The sequence below is a fragment of the Diceros bicornis genome, chromosome 6 (assembly GCF_020826845.1).
Source record: "Diceros bicornis minor isolate mBicDic1 chromosome 6, mDicBic1.mat.cur, whole genome shotgun sequence".
Lineage (NCBI taxonomy): Eukaryota > Metazoa > Chordata > Mammalia > Perissodactyla > Rhinocerotidae > Diceros > Diceros bicornis.
In genome coordinates this window covers 58971329-58993054 of record NC_080745.1, presented here as the reverse complement: position 1 = coordinate 58993054, position 21726 = coordinate 58971329, and the positions used below count along the sequence as shown (strand labels likewise).

The 21726-nt window shown below is 40.1% G+C and overlaps 1 protein-coding gene across 4 annotated transcripts in view; it reads left to right on the top strand.

The window, feature by feature from the left end:
- Positions 1-21726, top strand: part of MYOF (myoferlin) — a 156792-nt gene that overhangs the window by 80822 nt on the left and 54244 nt on the right. For all 4 annotated transcript variants that reach the window (XM_058543549.1, XM_058543550.1, XM_058543548.1 and 1 more), the window contains 6 exons: positions 8844-9021; positions 10238-10362; positions 15077-15183; positions 17468-17657; positions 18860-19015; positions 21161-21292. In XM_058543549.1, the coding sequence (XP_058399532.1) occupies positions 8844-9021; positions 10238-10362; positions 15077-15183; positions 17468-17657; positions 18860-19015; positions 21161-21292 (888 nt within the window). The remainder of the gene's footprint in view (positions 1-8843; positions 9022-10237; positions 10363-15076; positions 15184-17467; positions 17658-18859; positions 19016-21160; positions 21293-21726) is intronic.

Sequence of the window (21726 nt, the reverse complement as noted above, 5' to 3'; positions counted from 1 at the left end):
ATCTTTTATAAACACAAAACAGTTAATTTTCCTTGCTCCAAATACTTAAACACAGACAGTAAAATGGCTTGTATCGTAAATTTAGTAAAAACAAAAGTGAATTATATAAACCAAAACCTCAACAACATTAAAAAGCAGGAGAGGAGCTGGGATTCTGAGGACATAGCCACACTTAAAGTACTCGAGAATCTGGTAAGAGAGTGAGATGAGCAGATTTGTGCAACTGCTAGGAGGGTTTAATGAGAGTGGTGAACCTAGAACATGATACGACCCTTGTCCAACTTACAAGGTCTCATGTTCTGGGTCATGTGCAAGTAATAAAACTTTCTGGTAGAGCTGAAGAGGCTTCAACAAAAGGGTAATTTGGTTGCTGTGAAATAATAGAAAAAATATATATTGGTCTCTGCCTCCAGTTCCTGGCACAGAGCTCCTAAAACTCTTGTAATTCCCTAAGTGATAAGAGCACTAGGAGCATCTTTTGTACTAATATGTGGACTTTAACCCTGGTTCCTGACACTGAGCTCCTAAATCCCTTGGAATGTCCTGGGTGATAGGAAAGTCTTTTGTTCTAATGAGGTGACTCTTGGTGGACTCCTGGATAGATTCAAGATGCAAGCTGGCCATCAGAAAGACCAAGCCATGATTAGAAGCTTGGAACTTTCAGCCCCACCCAGAGGTGCTGGAAATTGAGTTTATGATCAGTTATGCCTAAGTGATGAAGCCTCCGTAAAAATTCCTACAGTATGGAGTTCAGGGAACTTCCAGGGTGGTGAGCACATGGAGGTGCTGAGAGAGTGGAGCACTCTGAGAGGGCATGGAAGCTCCGTACCCCTCCCTACATACCTTGCCCTACACATCCCTTCCATCTGGATGATCGTCTTTATCTTTTATCATATCCTTTTATAGTAAACCAGTAAACAGTAAGTAAACTCTTTTCCTGAGTTCTGTGAGCTGCTCTAGCAAATTAATTGAACCCGAGGAAGGGGGTCATGGGAACCACCAATTTATAGCCGATTGGTCAGAAGCACAGGTAACAACCTGGACTTGTGGTTGGCATCTGAAGTGGAAGGTAGGGCAGTCTTGTGAGACTGAGCCCTTACCCTGTGGGATCTGACACTATCTCCAGATGAATAGTGTAAAGGAGGAAGAAATTTTTCTCTACCCTTCTAAGTTTTTATAGCTGGTCTAAGAATGAAATTGACAGGAGACAGATGAACAGGAGAAAATCAAACAATGTTTAATAACAAGTATATACAGGAGAGACCCAACAAAACTGAGTGACTCACCAAAATGGCTGAAGCCACCACCTTAAATACCACCTTCAGCTAAAGACAAAAGCGGATGTTGGGGGTAGCAGTTTGAGACTTCAAAGGGGATGAAGGCAGTTCACATGGAGATGAAAAAGCAAATGTTTGGTAAACAAATGTTTGCCATGCCTTGCAGAGACAGCAGGACATGGAGAGGACTCTGATCTCTAGGCCCTGCAGAATCTTCCCCACCACGCTTAGCCCATAGTCTTTGCAGACGTCTCTGGTGATGGCTCTGTTCCTGTTACAGGCCATTCATCTAAATCCTTTTAGGCAGTTAAGGGGGAGGTAGCAAGAAAAACTCTCTGAGTCTTTAGTTGCTTAAAAATAATCAGCCTAAAAGTGTTAAAAAAGTGCAAATTTTGTTCCCCTTCAATAGTGTCAGAATTGAATTAAATTGTAGAACACCCAGCTGGTGTCACAGAATTGCTTAGTGTGGTAAAAACCCCACATATCTGGTGTCAGAAGTGTTGAGAGAGTGGTCCTGTGTAAGAGTAAAGGAAGAATGCAGGAAGAAGAGTGAGTTTTTTCTACTCAGTTGCCAAAGAGCCCAGAGCTCTCTCATCTCTGTTGCTCCAGATGGGCCTGGTCAAGAGATCCTGTGCGAGATGCAGCAGGGTTCAGCCTGGCCACTTCACTAAAGAATCAGGCAGGTAGAAGAAGAGCAAATGTTGCAAACCCAGAATTATTCAACCACCTGCTGGCCTCTGGAACATCTGTCCGGCCACTGAAGGACCCCATTTTTTGTTTCCACCATCTAGGATCTGTTCTTGAACACTTCCTCCCTGCTCCTTCCCAGTCTTCTTGTGTGTGATCTACCATATTTTGGGAGCATATTATGAACTTACATTCTCTCTTCTACTTATTTAGAACCTCCTTGAGATCTCCCATTGGTCTGGCCTACATTAAGTGCTCAAGAAATATTGCTTGAAACAGCACATTCAGATTCGTTCACCACCTCCAAAGGTGGAAAATTGGCCAGTTCTCTTTGGCACACAGTCTCCTTGTCACTGACCCTTAATGTCTCATGCCTTGTGGGCCCGCAGCCACCTTCAAGAGCTGTTACCTGCTACCCCTTATCAGTATCCTATATTGGGGAGGAAGACAAATCCTCTACCCTCTGGGTCCTTCTGGCTGGGGTACCAATTAAACTGACAGGAGAAAGTCAAACAAAGATTTATAACATGTATACGTGGGAGAGACCCAGGAAAAACTGGGTAATTCGCCAAAATGTCAGAGGGTCTCATCTTAAATACCATCTTCAGCTAAAGGCAAAGGAGGATGTTGGGGGTAGGGGGAGTCAGCTATGGGAGATTACCAGAAAAACACAGTAAACAAGAGTAAGGTTACTATGCTGATTTAAGTCCTTGCCTTCAGCACTGATAAGAGTTTCTAGAGATAAGTTCGTCCTCCTTTCTTCCTGGTACAGAGAGAGAGATACCTTAACAAATGGAGATTTCCCTTACAAATGTAAATGTCTCTTACAAAGGATAACTTCTACTGTTACTTGGTTTTCAGAGCTTTGATAAGAATGTGCTTGGCAAGGACCCTCCCAGTCTATCAATACCCAGAGTTACCTATGGTGATGGCCTGTCCTGGTGACAGGCCTTCTATCTTAAATTTCTTTTAGGCAGTTAATTGGGGGGAGGTCAAAGTTTCTTTTGGAGTCTTTTGTTCTTGAAAATAATCAAGGCAAAGAGACATATTTGAGGTGGCCAATTCTTTTTTTTTTTTTTTGGGGAATTTAGCAGTTTTACTTCTAGGATGATTTTTTTTTTTTTTGATGTTTCAAAAGATAAAGTATTTTTATTATTCTTTTATTTAGTTACAATATTTCTGATTAAAAAATGCAACTTCAGAAATGCAAATGGCATAAGTAAAAATTGTCCTGAATAGTTCCACTCACTGTTAACCTCTATTAATCTTTTTTTTTTAATTTTTTGTTTATTGCAGTAACATTGGTTTATAACATTGTAAAAATTTCAGGTGTACATCATTGTACTTCTATTTCTGCATAGATTACATCATGTTCACCACCAAAATACTAATTACAACCCATCACCACACACATGTACCGAATTATCCCTTTCACCCTCCTCCCTCCCCCCTTCCCCTCTGCTAACAGAGGTGGCCAATTCTGATCGCCCACACCTGCTTGACAAAAATCACCCCTTCCCCAAATTTACTTCTGAAACTCTACCCTATACCAACTCCATCTACAGCGTGGACTGGGCATCCATGATCAGAAAGAGAGCCTCAGGGTTCTACAAAGGCAAAGATACACCTATCTGTGTCCATAGACTATAATTTACATTCTTTAACTTTCTTTGTTGTAGGCAGTTTTGACCCATAGCTACTAAGGAAGGGCCCGGAACAAAAGCTGAGGCTCCAGACTTCTCTAAGTGGTGTTGATTGTTCCTTCTTCTCTCCACCTCTTTGTGCCCCGAGGGCACAGGAGAAGTGGGAAAGAGCTGGGGGAAGGGCTGAATTCTCAATTGCACACTCCAGGACAGCCTGGCTCTGGGGCAGGTAAGAAGATGGTAGGGGCGCCCCTCCTGGAATCTGGACCTGCAAAGTAGTCCAAGGAGCTGTTCCATCTTCAGCAGCTTGCTTGTAGTATATACCCACTCTGTTGGGAGTTGTGGTGATGGCCAGAAGCTTGACTTATTGTCTTAGAGCTCAGACTCTCCAGGGCGAGGGTCCTATCAGGGCTTCTGCAGGTAACTCAAGTTATACATGGGAAAATCCAGAGAGTTCTAATGGAATCATGGCCTTGTGGAGGTGTGCAGAGCAGAGCAAGCCCAGCCAGGGGCATCCCCACCCCTACACAGAGCTTCCTCACGCACCTCCTTTCATCTCTGCAGCCTCTGCATTAACAGCTGGCTCCGACTTAAATACTGATCATTTTTTTCTGGGTCCTGACTCAGGCCCTAAATTATGTTTCTCATTTTTGCTGCTTCCCTTCTCAGATATCATCCTAGATGGTTTACAAGGAAGTTATGCTGTATATATAAGGTCTGACTAATACAAATAACTTCCTACTTGGTAATTTTTACACAAGTCAAACCAAATTCAGAATTTCCACAACATTCCTGAACCATAGATAGTTCAGGGGGTTTAGTTGTGAGTAGTTAAGGGGACTCCTAACAAGTGACAAAAGTCCCCCAAGTCCCTCTCTACCAAAGTGACTGTGGACTAAGGTAGGGAAGCTTTTAAATTCACAATGCCCAGGCAGAATCTTGGGGGGTGGGGCCTGGTTATAAGTATATTTTAAAGCTCTTCAGGTGATTCAACGTGTAGCTAGGGTTACAAACCAATGTTTTAGAAAGACTTTCAAGAAAAACTGAGATTCAGAGTGATTTCTGATGAAATCCTGTTGGAGGTGTCAATTATACCATGTCAAAACTTCCTTTAACCAAAATGGAGATTTTGTAATAGTGGGATGTCTCAGGGTTCTTCGAGACAATAAGCTACAGTCACTGTCAGACGTTCTTAAAATGGTCCTCAAGAAGTTAAAAATAGAATTTCCATATGATCCGGCAATCCACTGCTGTGTACAGTGGTCCCCCCTTATCTGCAGTTTTGCTTTCCGTGATTTCAGTTACCTGTGGTCAACCACGGCCCAAAAACCTTAAATGGAAAATTCCAGAAATAAACAATTTATAAGTTTTAAATTGTGAGCCATTCTGAGTTGCATGATGAAATCTCATGTCTTCCCACTCCATCCCACCCGGGATGTGAATCTTCCCTTTGTCCAGCTTATCCATGCTGTATACGCTACCTACCCGTTAGTCGCTCAGTAACGGTCTTGGTTATCAGATCCACTGTTGCAGTATCACAGTGCTTGTGTTCAAGTAACCCTTATTTTACTCAATGATGGCCCCAAAGTGCAAGAGTAGTGATGCTCACAATTTAGATATGCCAAAGAGAAGCCGTAACATGCTTCCTTTAAGTGAAAAGGTGGAAGTTCTCAATAAGGAAAGAAAAAAAATCATGTGCTGAGATTGCTAAGATCTATGGTAACTTTTATTATAGTGTATTGTTAAAATTGTTCTATTTTATTATTAGTTGTTGTTAATCTCTTACTGTGCCTAATTTATAAATTAAACTTTATTATAGGTATGTATGTATAGGAAAAAACATAGTATATATAGGGTTTAGTACCATCCATGGTTTCAGGCATCTACTGGGTGTCTTGCGATGTATCCCCTGTAGATAAATGGGGACTACTGTATATACCCAGAAGAATTGGAAACAGGGACTCAAATGGATTTGTACACCCACGTTCATATCATCATTATTCACGATAGCCAAAAGGTGGAAGCAACCCACAAATTCATCGATAGATGAATGGATAAACAAAATGTGGTGTATATATACTATTAAATTAATTAAACAAGGAGGCCATTAGATTGAGGTGCCTTGAATGCCTTGGCAGCCTACATAAGCAAACCAAAACTTAAGCCTGTAAATGCCTCGAGGTTAAGAAATCGAAACCGAAGGTCAACAAATCACAAATAGCCAACTAGGCTTTCCCAAATTATGCAACCACTTAAGCAATAGCCAGTGAAATAATTTCCTTGCCTTCCTTCCACATCCGCTCTATAAAAGTCTTTCCCCTAGCTCCTGTCAGTGGAACACTCCTAACCACTTCTGGTTTGGCGCTGCCCCATTCCAATAGATGTTTGCTCAAATAAACTCTTAAAATTTTTAAGATGCTTCAGTTAATCTTTCAACAATACAATGCACTATCATTGAGCCTTAAAAAGGAAGGAAATTCTGACACATGCTACAATGTGACTAAACCTTGAGGACATTATGCTAAGCGAAATAAGCCAGTCACAAAAGGACAAATATCATTTGATTCCACTTATATGAGGTACTCAAAGTAGTCAAACTCATAGAGACAGAAAGTAGGTGGGAATGGGCAGTTAGTGTTTAATGGGTATGGAGTTTCAGTTTTGCAAGATGAAAAAGAGTTCCGTGGAGGGATGGTGGTGATGGTAGCACCACAATGTGAATGTACTCAGTGCCATCAAATGGTACACTTAAAAATGGTTAAGGAGGTGAATTTTATGTTATGTGTGCTTTGCCACAATTTAAAAAAAAAAAAAAGGAAGTTTTTGAAACGGTTGTCTGAGTACTTCTATAAATGAATGACCACATTCTTGCATCATACAAGCCAGAAGACCCACCCATGATTGTGATTCATTTTATAGAATAAAAGCCATGGTATGGATGAATAATGAAGGAAAGGAAAATCAGTTAATAAATATCCTACAAGGATCAAGTAGTTTTTATTAGCTTTCTAGAGATAAAAGATGTCACTACTTGACTATTTAGATTGTGGCACACAAATTGGTAGCAAGGTAGCAAAGGAAAACAACAAATATAACAACAAAAAACTCATCATATGCCAAAATTTCATACCTATGTGGCCTCCAAATCTCAAACTGAAAGACTGCAGAGCTAGGAATTCCTTCTCTGGGGGCTTTAGAACTAAACTTGCTATGGTGAGAAATTTGTTAAGCAGTTTGAGTATTATCACTCGTGGGTCTCCGGTTCACCAATGGAGCATATAGCCAATGTGGCTACACTGTAGTAACCACTGCTATTCTCGCTTGCAAGCCGGGCAAGTGTATACAGACACTGGATGCTTTTGGGAGGGGGAAATTCCCCCTTCTTGTGTTCTTATGTCTTGTGTTCTTATGGCTGGAGTAATAATAAAACTGACTCAAGACCAAATTAGCAGAAGAAGAACCCAATTTAATTATATCTGTATTGGACATCACAGAGAAATGATGCTCGGAGAGTGAACAAAGGAGGCAATATATATATCTTTTACACAAAGAAACAAATTTGTGAGGAATGACAAGGCAAAGAAACTTAGATTTGGGGTATATAATAAGAGAGGAATTTAAACAGGGTTTTGGCTTGAGGTAGTAAGTTAGTAAAAGTAACAGGGTTTGTTTATACAGGCTTCTTAGCCCTGACTTCCCTGGCTCTGGTGATAAGGATGCCTATATCCCGGTACGGGGAGGGTGTCTTTCAAATGGGAGATTTATTTTCTGCTTTCAGAGGGAACAGAGAGAGGAGAGTCAAAATGTCTTTTTTTTTTTGCATTGTCTGCTTCTCAAATAACTTTAATTCAAAATACAGGCATACCTCGTTTTATTGTGCCTCGCTTTATTGCGCTTCACAGATACTGTGTTTCTTACAAGACCCTCCACCAGCAAAAAGATTATGACTCACTGAGTCAGTCATACTAAGCTAAAATACTTTAGCAATAAAGTATTTTTTAATTAAGATATGTACATTTTTTTAAAACATAATACTCTTGCACACTTACTACACTACAGTACAGTGTAAGCATAACTTTTATATGCACTGGGAAACCAAAAAATTCTTGTGACTTGCTTTATTGCAATATTTGCTTTATCCCAGTGGTCTGGAACTCAACGTGCAATATCTCCAAGATATGCCTATAATCAGTAGGCCATTGTGGGGTATTTTGGAGTGGTCTGCCCTGGGCCCCAACAGTACCAAAAGAGATCAGCAGCAGACTCTAGATCTGCATAATGTTAAATGGCAGAATGCCTAGGACATAATGAAGTACAGCAACTTAAACCGTTGCATGGCTCTTTTTGACTAAAGAAGGCAAGTTGCCCAAAGATCAATGGGGATATGATCCATAAAGGAGGAGAGATGCCATCTGAGCAAAGATTTGGGGGCAGGATGTGGATTCAAGGGACTTTATGTCCCCAAATAAAGGAAGACCTGAAGGGCTCGTGGTCAATTCTTTTAGGCTGATAGATACTCAATGTGGTCATTGTTGGCCTTATGTTCAACTCCCTCACACACACACACACACACACACTCAGTAAACCAGTAATTCAAAAGAAAGAAAGAAAGAAAGAATGTTTGATTTCTATTTCAGAAAAATAAGTTCATCTGATTTTACTTATTTTTAAATCTGACATTAAAAGTCTTTATTGTTGTTTCTGGTTAGAAACTTAATTCTTAAACAATTCAAGCAATTAAAAATGTATAAGTTAGGAGTAAAATTAGCCATAATTTCTCTACCTTCGCTAACATAACTACTGTCAACAATTTGATTTATGTTCTTCCAGACTTTCATCATGTAGATGCGAATATTTAAGTATATATTTAATGGGTTTGCTTAAAAATGTATCTTTTTTCCATGTTTGCCCATATGGATCTACCTAAGTCTTTTTATGAACCTTCATTCCATTATATGGATATAACATAATTTGTTTAACCAGTAGTCTATTGATAGACATTTGTATTGTTTTCATTTTTTTCTCTATTTCAATCAATGCTGCAATGAACATGCTGGTACTTCTATCTTTGCCCACGTGTAGGAGTACAAGGGGACTTGATAGATCCAAGAACATTCTCCACTGGCATCTAATTCAGCAATAATTATTGGGTTTAGAATTACATCTGCTAGAAATCCACATGCAAATAAGAGCAAAAGGAGTTTCACTGACCCTTACGACTGCTCATCCTTTGTAGAAATATCAGCGAAGGCGGAAGTACAGCCTGTCTGCTGTGTTCCATTCGGCCACCATGTTGCAAGATGTTGGCGAGGCCATTCAGTTTGAAGTCAGCATTGGAAACTATGGCAACAAGTTTGACACGACCTGTAAACCTTTGGCATCAACCACTCAATACAGCCGTGCCGTATTTGACGGTAAGACTGACACTAACCATTCTGTCCTGTACACGTGTACAGTGGGTGCACCACAAGCCAAAGAACATGCAGTGTATTCTTCCTCTGGCAGCAGTTATGCCCAGCATATGCTTAGTGGAAAGGAAAAGATTTGAATGGGGAAGAGAGGTGGTTGGAATTCAAGCACCTTCAAGATTGGTTAAACCCAGACAGTCACAGGCCCTTTGCCAGGGTCTGAATCCCAATGCCCCCTCCCATGCCCAACTTTAACACTGGCTTTGCTTTGTAAAGTCACAAGATGGCAGCTTGCTGAACACTGACCTCCCCAAAACAGCTTCTGCCCCTGCCCACCTCTGCCCTACCAGGCCCCAAACTGCTCTTGGATTGAGTAGTTGAAGTGAATGGGACTCTGGCTCAGGCACTGGAAAGTCAAACTTCTAGTCACTCTGTGACTCACCAGCACTGGAACCTTAGCCACATCACTTAATTCCAGCCGTCAGTTTCTTTATCTTCTCCAGAGTTGCTATGAGGATTAAATAGCTATAATTGAACAAAGATGGGTGAGAAACAGTCCTGCTTTTAAGGAGCTTACATTCTAGTGTATGAAATATATCATAATAGAAGGCAGAGTATGAGAAGATATCAACAAATGGTTTAAGAATAGAGAGAAAGACTAGAGAAATTCTGATCAAATATCTCAACAGTATTGCCATAACTTTTACCTAATTTTTGTACAAGTAGTGTTAGAATATAAAATGTGCTAGAAAATGTTGGCTAATAATTCTTAATCACTATAAGGCTCTAAATAATACCAAACCCCATGTATCCCAGCTAAGGCTCTTAAAAAACAAAAAAATTCTTTTTTCTTGCCTCCCTTCCAACAAAAATATTTATTTAGAATAACAGTTTTCAGGGACAAACACATACCATCTAATCTCTTATGTTCTTTTCTGCTGCCGTGTTATGTAATCATCAGTGATATTCAGACACATGTTCCTGAATCACTAAAAGATCCTGAGATTGTTGTGCTCGGTTTACTAGGGTATTTTAGAGAGATTTTCAAAACAGGCTGAATGAATAAGAACCTTCTATCTATTCCTCAGTTGCTTAATTGAATAAAATTGAAGAACCAGACCACCCCAAACCATTCCCCAAGCCTAGTTTGCACATCTCCTTAATAAACATGTTGTTTATTTTAAGTATCCAGTGTTCACTGACCCTCAATGTTCTACACCAGGGAACTACTACTATTACTTGCCTTGGGCCCACACAAAGCCAGTTGTTACCCTGACTTCATACTGGGAGGATATAAGTCATCGCCTGGATGCGGTGAACACTCTCCTAGTCATGGTGGAACGGCTGGTAAGTTTATCTTTTCTACATTTCCTTTTCACCAGATGGAGTGAATTATATATTAGGTTGCAGGCAAGGCCACTATAACATGAGGCCTCAGAATATGGTGGTAAGCAAGGGAAAAGCTCTTTCTTTAGTAAGAATTGAGGTAGGTGATCCAAGGCTGATATGGAGGTTCAGTGGTGTTGGGGACCAAGACTCTTTCCCCCTTGTTGCTCTGCTGTTGCTAAGGAGTTGTTATTGTCTGCGTGGGAGAGGCAACTCACCACTACACCCACCCTGTAGCCTGAGGAGGAAAAGGGGAAAAGAGGGGGAGAAGATGACACAGGCCATTCCCGGGAAGGGAAAGACCCAGAAATCACACACTTGATTTCTTCTCATTTTCCATTGGCCAGAATCTAGTCATAGAACCACATCTTACAAGGGAGTTGGGAAATGCAGTCCTAGGCCTGGGCAGACATATGGCCAGGTAAAGTTCTCTTACTGTGGAAGAAGGAGGATGGATATTGAAGTGAGGAGATGACTCACAGTTTGCCATGACTTGTATGTGAAGTGTGGTGTGGAGAATGGTTCATTCCAATAGAAATATGCAACCCTGAGAGCTTTGCTGTTAAAGCAGTAAAAATCCCCACCATGGGAAAAGATGGGCTCAGAGGAACCAGCCCTGACGTTTTCCACTCTTGCCGTAGGCTAGAGGAACTTTCCTTGTTTGGAGGCTGTGGGGTTTCCTCTGGTGGAAACACCATGGATATGTTAGCTGTGATTATCCATCTAGATGACATTGATGAGGACAAGGGGGACGTGATTGGGATATTTCCAATTAAATCAAAGATACTAAGTTACTTCTATCAAGTACTGATAAAATCCATCTGGTATTAGTGTTTTTGTTTTGTTTTGTTTTGTTTTAATTTTTTTTTTAAGTTTTTGTTTATTGCAGTAACATTGGTTTATGACATTGTAAAAATTTCAGGTGTACATCATTGTACTTCTATTTCTGCATAGATTACATCATGTTCACCACCAAAATACTAATTACAACCCATCACCACATACATGTACCGAATTATCCCTTTCACCCTCCTCCCTCCCCCCTTCCCCTCTGGTAACCACCAATCCAATCTCTGTCCCTATGTGTTTGTTTATTGTTGTTATTATCTACTACTTAATGAAGGAAATCATACGGTATTTGACCTTCTCCCTCTGACTTATTTCACTTTGCATTATACCCTCAATGTCCATCCACGTTGTCACAAATGGCTGGATTTCATCATTTCTTATGGCTGAGTAGTATTCCATTGTGTATATATACCACATCTTCTTTATCCATTCGTCCCTTGATGGGCACTTAGGTTGCTTCCAAGTCTTGGCTATTGTGAATAACGCTACAATGAACACAGGGGTGCATGTACCTTTGCAAATTGGTGTTTTCAAGTTCTTTGGATAAATACCCAACAGTGGAATAACTGGATCATATGGTAGTTCTATCCTTGCTTTTTTGAGGAATCTCCATACTGTTTTCCATAGTGGCTGCACCAGTTTGCACTCCCATCAGCAGTGTATGAGAGTTCCCTTCTCTCCACAGCCTCTCCAACACATGTTGTTTCCTATCTTGTTAATTATAGCCATTCTGACGGGTGTGAGGTGATATCTCATTGTAGTTTTGATTTGCATTTCCCTGATAGTTAGTGATTTTGAACATCTTTTCATGTGTCTGTTGGCCATCTGTATATCTTCTTTGGAGAAATGTCTGTTCAGGTCTTTTGCCCATTTTTTAATTGGGTTGGTAGTTTTGTTGTTGTTGAGATGCATGAGTTCTTTATATATTTTGGAGATTAAGCCCTTATCAGATGTATGGTTTGCAAATATCTTCTCCCAATTGTTGGGTTGTCTTTTCGTTTTGTTGATGGTTTCCTTTGCTGTGCAGAAGCTTTTTAGTTTGATGTAGTCCCATTTGTTTATTTTTTCTGTTGTTTCTCTTGCCCGGTCAGATGTGGTGTTTGAAAAGATGTTGCTAAGACCGATGTCGAAGAGCGTACTGCCTATGTTTTCTTCTAGAAGTTTCATAGTTTCAGGTCTTACATGTAAGTCTTTAATCCATTTGGAGTTAATTTTTGTGTATGGTGTAAGGTAAGGGACTACTTTCATTTTTTTGCATGTGGCTATCCAGTTTTCCCAACACCATTTGTTGAAGAGACTTTCTTTTCCCCATTGTATGTTCTTGGCTCTTTTGTCAAAGATTAGCTGTCCATAGATGTGTGGGTTTATTTCTGGGCTTTCAATTCTATTCCATTGATCTGTGTGTCTGTTTTTGTGCCAGTACCATGCTGTTTTGGTTACTATAGCTTTGTAGTATATTTTGAAATCAGGGAGTGTGATACCTCCTGCTTTGTTCTTTTTTCTCAGGATTCCTTTAGCTCTTCGGGGTCTTTTGTTGTTCCATATAAATTTTAGGATTCTTTGTTCTATTTCTGTGAAAAATGTTGTTGGAACTTTGATAGGGATTGCATTGAATCTATAGATGGCTTTAGGAAATATGGACATCTTAACTATGTTAATTCTTCCAATCCAAGAGCACGGAATATCTTTCCGTTTCTTTGTGTCTTCTTCAATTTCTTTCAGAAATGTTTTATAGTTTTTGGTGTACAGATCTTTCACCTCTTTGGTTAAGTTTATTCCTAGGTATTTTATTCTTTTTGTTGCAATTGTAAATGGGATTGTATTCTTAATTTCTCTTTCTTCTACTTCGTTGTTAGTGTACAGAAATGCACTGATTTTTGTATGTTGATTTTGTATCCTGCAACTTTACCATATTCGTTTATTACTTCTAAAAGTTTTCTGGTGGATTCTTTAGGGTTTTCTATATATAAAATCATGTCATCGGCAAATAGTGACAGTTTCACTTCTTCCTTTCCAATTTGGATCCCTTTTATTTCTTTCTCTTGCCTGATTGCTCTGGCTAGGACTTCCAATACTATGTTAAATAGGAGTGGTGACAGTGGGCATCCTTGTCTGGTTTCTGTTCTTAGAGGGATAGCTTTCAGTTTTTCACCATTGAGGATGATATTAGCTGTGGGTTTCTCATATATGGTCTTTATTATGTTGAGGTACTTTCCTTCTGTACCCATTTTATTCAGAGTTTTTATCATAAATGGATGCTGTATCTTGTCAAATGCTTTCTCTGCATCTATTGAGATGATCATGTGATTTTTGTTCTTCATTTTATTAATGTGGTGTATTACGTTGATTGATTTGCGAATGTTAAACCATCCCTGCATCCCTGGAATAAATCCCACTTGATCATGGTGTATAATCTTTTTAACGTATTGTTGTATGCTGGTATTAGTGTTTTAATATCTAAATTATATTAGTATTAATGTTTTTTCCAAGACCCAACCTCTTTCAGGGCTGGACCAAGACGTGGGCGTCCTGGAATATAACTGATCTAAGACTCCATGGCAAAGTGTCAAAATATTGTTTTATGTTATAAAGACAATATTGAAGGAGAATCGTAGGTTTAAGTTAATTTAAGCATAATTGTTTACATAATAAAGCTACAATCGATATGCAATGTAGTTGTGGTATTGATTTCCAATCCTCCATCTCAAGGGAGTTGATGGAGAATTGGTCACACCTCTATTCTAATTATGTTTTGGGTGTTCGTCAGCTTTTTCCATCCTACTTCTTCTCATCAGCTTTCTCCATTGACCAACCTGTCCTAATTCCATGCTAATCTGGACGGGATGATGGCAGTCCATGATCAGGACTTTTGATAATCATCGTGGGCACTCCCTCAGTCTATCTGTTGGCAGATGCTCAAAGTGACACAATATGTTCTGAGCTTATCTTGTATTTTCCCTGCTCCAGCCCTGGAATCACCACTTCTCCAAGGAGCCCTAGTTCCTTTTAGTGGGAAGGTGATGTTAAAAAACAAGATCTGAGTGTTAGAGCGCTCACTATGACTTAGATGTCATTGCTTCTGGGCCTTCTCAGCAGGCAAACTCACAAACATACACACACATATATACATATGTATGTTTATTTCTATATCTATCAATATACTAAAAGCAGAGTTTATAAGGACAACTCCAATTCCATTCTAATATCACAGAGTTTATTCTAGTCTTCTTCATTTCTATATTTACAACTGCCTTCTTCAACAGTGAGAAACCAGGCTCCCATTATCCTCAGTATATTTACTCATTTGTTCAATACTAAAATCCATAGATAAACCATTGCGAAAAAACAAACCTAATTAGAGTTTGATATGTTTATGGGTTTTTTTTTCCTTTAAATGGAGGGTATATAGTCAAAATATTATATTCAAAAGTTACTTGGGTTAGTTCAGTGTAGTTATGTTATTCATCTGAAATATAGTTAGGTTCATTTGTTTCTGTTTTATGTTCCATTTTAGAGTTTCTTCTCCCCATCCTTGTTGGTTTTATTTTATTTACTTTTTGAGTACATAAAATATTTACATGGTTTCAAAGGTCAAAGCTATATGAAAAGGTTGTCTTATTACTTAAACATATCAGTGTTGATTGCATTTTGAAGAAAAATAGTACTAAGCTATGGTGAGCATTATTAAATGTAAAAAAAAAAAGCTTCTGATTTTTCTGTTAAGTCTTTTTTGTGTTTTTTCTTGAAAATAAAAGTTAAACCTTTACTGGGTATAATGGCATAAGGCATAATTACCAATTATTTCCTCTCTTTTCAAATTTTTCAGCGATCAAACATAGAGGCTCTAAAATCAGGGATACAAGGTAAAATTCCTGCAAACCAGTTGGCCGAGATGTGGTTGAAGCTGATCGATGAAGTTATAGAAGACACAAGGTATACTGATTTTAATCACATCTCAAGGTTCCCAGCCATACTCCTCTCCCTAAACTATAAGACTAAAAGAGCCTCTACAACTGTTTCTTGTGTTTGCCTGAAAAATGAATTTGAATTAGGCTTCTCACAAGGCCGTCACTAGGAGGAGTCTGAATCACCACCAGGAAAACCTCCACTTGCTGATCGGTGCCAATTCTAAAGCAGCCTAGGGCGGCTGAGGCCCCACTCCGGGAAGCACCTCTCAGTGCAGCCTCAGGCAAGGGGTGGGGGCGTGGGGGAGGGAGCAGGTCTGTGCCTCTGCCTACCATCGATCCTTCTATGCCCCTGGCCCCAAGAAAGGTGACTCCTGGCTCCCACAGAGAATGGCATCTGGGGGTGGAGCGTCGATTTTACCATTCAGAACAACAGTTCCTAAATCATAAACAAATTTTTAGGAACAGCCTTTTTACTTGCTGTTTTACTGAATGCCTAATGCACACTCTGACCAAGCCCCCTCTGGTGAAGCCAGTAGATCTGACTTGAGCCAGAGAACCTTTCCTAACTGTGACTTGGGGAAACAGCTCAGATCGCTGGGCATTTGGAAATCAAAGAGGAAGTGATTCATCCCAAACTCATCTTAAATATTGGCTAATAAAGCAGTAGACAGGGAAGTTCTAAAAGAAAAGCATGTTGAATACTTTTCATAAGCCGCAAGAACCACAGGAGTTCTTCCCCTTCTGGGCTAATTCCCTGTTTCCCTGTCTTCTTGTGCCTCCTAGTGGTTTAGCTAGGTAATTGAAATGCAGCTGAGGTCCAAGGACTGCTGGGCGCTTGTTTAAATTCAGGGAATTTAAATCTGGGTCCTAAGAGTTCATCTCTTCCAGTCTCTTTATTTTATAGATGAGAAAACAGAGGCCCACAGAGGTGAAATGATGCATCTGATGCCCAGAGTTGGGTTTGCCAGTGCAACTTCTGCTACATGTTTCACACAGTCAAGATCTATTTATTGAAGGTGTCACATGTGACTTTGAGCTAAAAGCTTCTGTATGTATTTTTGCCTCAAAGAATCATTCTGGGGACTTAATCCTTCCAAAACACTGGCATCATTACTAATATAACTAACCAGAAACACTTGGGAATACCTTTCTTGTAGAAAATGTCTGTGAATTTTAAGGTTTGCTGAGCAAGACACAGATATATCTATTTAAGTGTTTTTGAAGAATCAAATTGGAATCTTTTTTAACTTCATGTAACAGGAAATCTGTGTTTGAGGGAAGTCATGCTAGGATTTCCTTCATTTAAGAAGCTGGGTGAAATTCAAACCAATGGAAATTCTAGATAGAGACAATGTGAGTAGAACTTCCTGGAATTGGTGACAACCTCACCCTGTGTTCCCATCAGCCACTGTGGTGAGAGGGAAGCCCTGGCAGAAGAAGGCTAATTCTGGCCCCCGCTCAGCATTCTAGACTTTTCATTTTGAATGAGACCTTGGCCAACATAAGTGGTTCTTAACCTTTTGGAAGCTCATGGGCCCCTTGGAATATCTGCTGAGATGATGACAGTAATGGAGACAACAATGAGATGATGATGGTGACAGGCATTGCTCTAAATACTTTCCATATATTAATTCATTTACTTCTCACGTCAATCCTAAAAAGTAGATATTATTTTCCCAATTTGAAGATAGGAAAACAAGAGATTAAGTGACTACTCAAGATCACAGAACTAGTAAATGGTGGAGCCAGAATTTGTACCCAGATAGTCGGCTCCAAAGCCTGTGTTCTAAGTTATTACCTGACACTGCATGTCAACAGAGACATACACTTTCCTTTGTAAGTTCCAGGGATTCACAGGCCTCCTGAGGCCCACCCACAGACTGCCTAGGGGTGAGTGGTCCCCGAGTTAAGAACCCTCCTGCTAAATGATCTTTAATTTCCCTTCCCCTTCCATCATTTTGTGGGTCTATGCAGTGATTATAGGAAGCCAAAGAAGGAAAGGCCAGTTTCTCCCAACTGCTTCTACTATTTCCATCTTCTTTCCAGTGACTCCATGGGCCTTGGGTCAAACCCAAGGAATTGCTTTGGAATTTTAATCCCCCTGCATTCCTCATGAGAGTTGGGAGAGTCTGTCTGACAGGTCTGCTCTGCCAGTGCCAGACACACTTAACTTCAGCTTAAACCAGCCCATGCTTGTGGAGTCAGTTAGGAAATTGGTGTGGTTTGCAAGATGGAAACCAAACATAAATGATTTTGACAGTTCTGAAGCCTAAAAAGCTATTCTTCAAATTCTCATTTCTTTTTTTTAGATACACGTTACCTCTCATGGAAGGAAAACCTAATGTCACAATTCTTGATACTCAGATCCAAAAGTTGCGATCCAGATCTCTCTCCCAGATCCATGAGGCAGCTATAAGGATGAGGCCTAAGGCCACAGAGGCGTCCACATTAACAGAAATTGAGGACTGGCTTGATAAACTAATACAACTGACGGAAGAGGTAGGACTTTTAAACTGCATGAACATCACTTGATATGGAAGAGGGATTCTGTGGAATAGCAAGGATAGAGGTGGTGGTAGGAAAATCTAGTACGTTATCTTGGATATTGAGCAGATCTGATGGATGATGAAGTCAAGGAGTTACTGGGCTGGGGATGCTAATGGGTAATGGGGGTGAATGTTACTGAAGTCAGGGCAGGAGAAGAATTTTGAGTTGGTGGTCCTGGAAAGGTCTTCAAAGGGGACAAATCATTATTATTATCATGGTACAGTCAGAGAATATTTAAAGCAGAGTGATAAAGTGGCAGATCTGTGTAGTACAGAGGATTAAAATGCCACTTTTGGTTGGAATTGGGAAGACTTGGCTTTGAATCCTGGCAGTACTGTGTGTAACCTTGGGCAAGGTATTCACACCTCAGTTACTCCATCTGTAAAATAGAGATAAATGTAGTACTTCACAGCATTGTTGTGTGAAGATTGAAGAAGATGACCATTCTAAAGGGCTTAGCACAGTGCGGAGCACACAGCTAGTGAGGCTAAATGCTGGCTGCCATTAACCTCTATGGAGTGGAAGAACCAGGGGGTAGAAGATCCCTCCTGCCAACCTCCAGAGATTGGGGGGTGAGTGGCCATATATTTGTGAGTAGAAATACATTTGAAAAAACACACATGATGCAGGTAATTTTTATTTTCTACTGTCTATGCTTTGGTACTTTCAAAGTTTTAAACAGTGAACTTATATCAACTTTATAATCAGAAAAAAAGAGGATTTTAAAAACTAAATTAGTATTTCAGATTTGGCAAATATCAGATTGTGAGACAGAGATGCTCTGTCTGTATCCTGTGAAATCTATGAAACCTATAATCCTTTGCTGTTGATGCCTTTCTTCAAACGATGGGGGAGATAAGAGGGAGTATTTCCTAAAATACCTCTCAGAGCTGTGTGGGTAGGGCTTTTGGCAGGTGAAGCTCCCCCTCTGCTTCCCTCTAGTATTCTCTTTGGCCAGGTACAGCCTGCCTCCCAGCCCTGCAGGCTCACAGTGTGGTCCTAGAAGATGTGAGACTCAGGAATTTGGACAGAGCCCTAACCACAGGGCTTCTTTGCTAAGAAGAGACCTGAGGGTCCAGCTGCAGGGTCTCCAGTCCTTCTGCAGTTGGACTAACTCTAGCTTTGCTTCCTTTTCCGTCCACCCACGCGACCAGCCGCAGAATAGCATGCCTGACATTATCATCTGGATGATCCGGGGAGAGAAAAGACTAGCCTATGCGCGCATTCCTGCACATCAGGTTTTATACTCCACCAGTGGTGAGAATGCGTGTGGGAAATACTGTGGGAAAACTCAAACCGTCTTTCTCAAGGTAAGTCTTTATCACTGTGTAATGTGAAATACTTAAATGCAAAATCCATATTCCCGAGAAGGGGCTGCTTTATAATCTGCCAGTCATTGAATGGCTGGGGTGATCGTGATCAATTCCAGCTCATTCTGGCCCCTTCCCCTGGGCCAGTAATTCTCAGAGAGAAATCCAAGGTCTATGGGCATTCAATCAAGGTCACTTCCCGTAAAGGTCTTTGTGACACTAATATTAACATGGCATTGTGAATGCTTTGCTTTCTGCCATGAATTTTCCACTTACTTTTTTTTTTTCCTTTTCTTTTTATTTATTTATTTTTCCCCCAAAGCCCCAGTAGATAGTTGTATGTCATAGCTGCACATCCTTCTAGTTGCTGTATGTGGGACGTGGCCTCAGCATGGCCGGAGAAGCAGTGCGTCAGTGCGTGCCCGGGATCTGAACCTGGGCTGCCAGTAGCGGAGCACACACACTTAACCGCTGAGCCACAGGGCCAGCCCTCCACTTGCTTTTAATGTCACGTGCAAAAGCAATGCCTTTCTCCCCTTCCCTTCTAGCGAGCATTTGGGAAGCAGGAAAAAAGTGGACAAATGGACAGTCCATGGAATCTATTGCCCTAATCAAATTGCAAAATGTGAGAATTACTACTTTAGGGCAGGGGTTCTGAACATTTTTAGAGTCATGGACTCCATTAAGCACCCGATGACAGCTACTGGCCCTCCCTTCCAGAAGACTGCACATCTCACATGCATCCAATATTTTGCAAATGATTCAGGCGCTTCATAGAACCTGTAAGTCCATCCCAGGACCCTGGATTAAGAACTGCTCTGTGAGTGCCGAAGGAGAACTAAAAGAGGGCCTGGAGCTGAAACCAGAGAGCGGAATAGTTCCCAGCTCCATGTTGGACATCCCTCCCTCTGGCCGACCCCAACCGAGGTCTTTGGATTTGAGGGAGGGGAAGAAAAATCAAGAAGAGAAAAAGCTGTCAGGGGAGAGTGTTCTCTTAAAACAAGGAAATACCTGCTAACTTTTAATAAATGTACTCCTTGCTCTTTAATCAGGAGAGTGAAATAGAACCAGAGTGATTATCTTCTTTCAAGTATCTCTTGGTGGAATAAATTTTTCTTAAGATAGAACCACAATTATAATTGACCTCTGCAGTGGGTGGAAGCAAACTGATTAATAAATAAAACTTCACAGCGGGTGGGAGAGAAGGCAAAGTGGTATTCTCTGTGTTAGGTTTTAGAACTCAGTGGATAAACAGTAAAATGCTTTTAAGAGAATGTTTTATATGTTTATTGATTTTGTTAATACTCATTATCAGTTTAGGGAGTCATTTAATTCAGTGGGGTTTTTTTTTTTTGTCTTGGGACCTCTTTATAGAAAAAAATAATTTTGCAAAAACTATTGAAGACCTCAGGGAGCTTTTGTTTATGTGGGTAATATCTATTAATATTTACTGTAATACAAATGAAAATTGAGACATTAAAAAATATTTATTAATTTATTTTAAAATAACAATAATAAATTCATTACATGTTAACATAAATTACATATTTTTATAAAATAGAATTGTATTTTCTTTAAAAATCAGAGAGCAGAGTGATACTGTTTTACAGTTTTGCAAACCTCTTTAATGTCTGGCTTCACAGAAATATAACCGGATTCTCATATCTGTTGCTACATTTAATCTGATAGAATAAGTTGTTTGGTTGAAGTATACTAAGAGAATCCGGCCTCATACAGATGTGTAGCTGGAAAAGGGAGAAGTATTTTAATAACATTTTTAGATAATTGTGGATACTCATCTTTGATACAACACCAAACTCAACAAGTGGTAGCTTTTAAAAGATTCATTGCAGCGTGGAATCTGAAGTCTTATCAATGAACTTTTCATTCTCCACTGTATTAAAACCCACTGGTCTATCTTGTACTTTGAATGGCTCTGCTTTAGTTATGGAGTTGAGAACCACTGCTTTGGTTGTTATTTTAATCTTTGCTGTAGGGTCATTTGGAAATATTTTAACTATGCAGACATAAAATTAGATCGGTGAGAACAATGATTAGACGTTCAGTCTGCTTTTTACTTGAACTTTAATGTCACAGCCCGTGCTGTGCCCAGCATACCGTGTCATGTTACTGCGCATCTCACAGTATCCGCAGGAAAAAAACAATGGACCAAAGGTGCCTGTGGAGCTGCGAGTGAACATCTGGCTGGGCTTAAGTGCTGTTGAGAAGAAGTTCAATAGCTTCGCGGAAGGAAACTTCACCGTCTTTGCTGAAATGGTACATTTAATGATATCGCTATCTTTTCCTCTTTGTGGGGGGTGCTTTTACTTTTTGTCTTTAGGGAAAACATTCACATATCAAAAACAACCACACCATCACCACTACCTAAAATCCCATCCAAGGGGCCTTAACCTAAGGGGATAGGGAAAGATTGGGTCACACCAGAGTGATTCACACACAAACATCCCGGGAATGAGGGCACTTGAGAGGTGCAGACCTTGAGAGGCCTGCTTGGGGTCGAGTCTTTAAACCACAGAAGACTCATTCCCCACTTAGGGGAAGCCTCAGATGAGTTTGCCCAAGGGCAAAGAAAATGCTATCTGAATATTTCAAAAGCAATAGAGATAGTTTGCAAAATCTTCACTGAGTTAAATATCCACTTAGTTAATTAAAAGTTTCATTACAATTAAACCAATGAAAATAATTTTTAT